At 63.1% G+C, this 864-nt stretch overlaps 1 protein-coding gene across 1 annotated transcript in view; it reads right to left on the bottom strand.

Annotated features, from left to right (window-relative positions):
* Positions 1-864, bottom strand: part of LOC104405992 (1-phosphatidylinositol 4,5-bisphosphate phosphodiesterase gamma-1-like) — a gene marked incomplete at its 5' end in the record, with an annotated part of 18182 nt that overhangs the window by 5360 nt on the left and 11958 nt on the right. The window contains 2 exon segments of the mRNA XM_010014848.1: positions 180-276; positions 743-864. The exon segment at positions 743-864 is cut by the window's right edge and continues 8 nt beyond it. Of these exon segments, the coding sequence (XP_010013150.1) occupies positions 180-276; positions 743-864 (219 nt within the window).

Below are 864 nucleotides of genomic sequence, written 5' to 3'. Positions count from 1 at the left end.
CCCCCCCAGCCTCAGCCACTGCTCTGGATGGTGACAGACCCCAGCAACAGAGAGATGGGGATGGGAACTTCCACCCTCTGGAGAGCTCCAGCAAGCTCAGCTTGCTCTGGACACCACACTGTGGGTCTGTAATGCCTCAATGACCGCCTGCAGTGGCCACCACGCCAGCAGATGCTCACTCTCTTCATCGAAGGGCACAGGCCGGCAATAGACCACCAGCTCCGAAAGCTCCAAGGCAATCTTCTTCCTCCTCTCCATCATCTTCCCTTCGGAGAGCTGCCAAGAGAGGGAGAGGGAGGTGTCAGGGCCAGGGGGAGCAGCGGCGGTGGGTAACCCAGCTCACAACCGCGGTCAAGGGCAGTCTCCTGCCCATGCTGGGGGAACCACGAGCAGGTCAGCTGGGGGGACACCACAACAGCACCCTTGGTGGGTCCCACCTCCCCCCTGGAGCAGGACTGGCAGCGGTACCAGCAGCTGAGCCTTGCCACCCTGCACGGATGGAGATCCCAACCTCCCGAGGCTCCAGCACCCTCCCAATGGACCGATCTTCCCAGATGTCCAGCGTGAACCTCTCAACCCACAGTGTGTGGCCTCCACCCCTTGCTCTATTGTCTAAGGCCACTCTGGCCTTGTCATCTTTGTAACTGCTCTGTCTGCCAGTCCCACCAGCCCTCACCTGCTCCTCTTGGGAAGCCCAGGCCTGGGAAGGAGATGCCCCGGCCCTGCACAGGGCCCCACTCACCCGCGCATCAGCCGTCTGCGCTGCCTCCCGGATCTTCTTCACCCAGTCCAGCAGGTCCTCGTGCGTGTCGGCTGCCACGTCCAGGGACACGCGCGACCCCGAGGGCATGCTGATGGCGCAGA

Source organism: Nestor notabilis, unplaced genomic scaffold (genome assembly GCF_000696875.1).
Source record: "Nestor notabilis isolate BGI_N333 unplaced genomic scaffold, ASM69687v1 scaffold19735, whole genome shotgun sequence".
Lineage (NCBI taxonomy): Eukaryota > Metazoa > Chordata > Aves > Psittaciformes > Psittacidae > Nestor > Nestor notabilis.
Note: the sequence above shows the minus strand (reverse complement) of the source record. Positions and strands in the feature narration are given on the sequence as shown.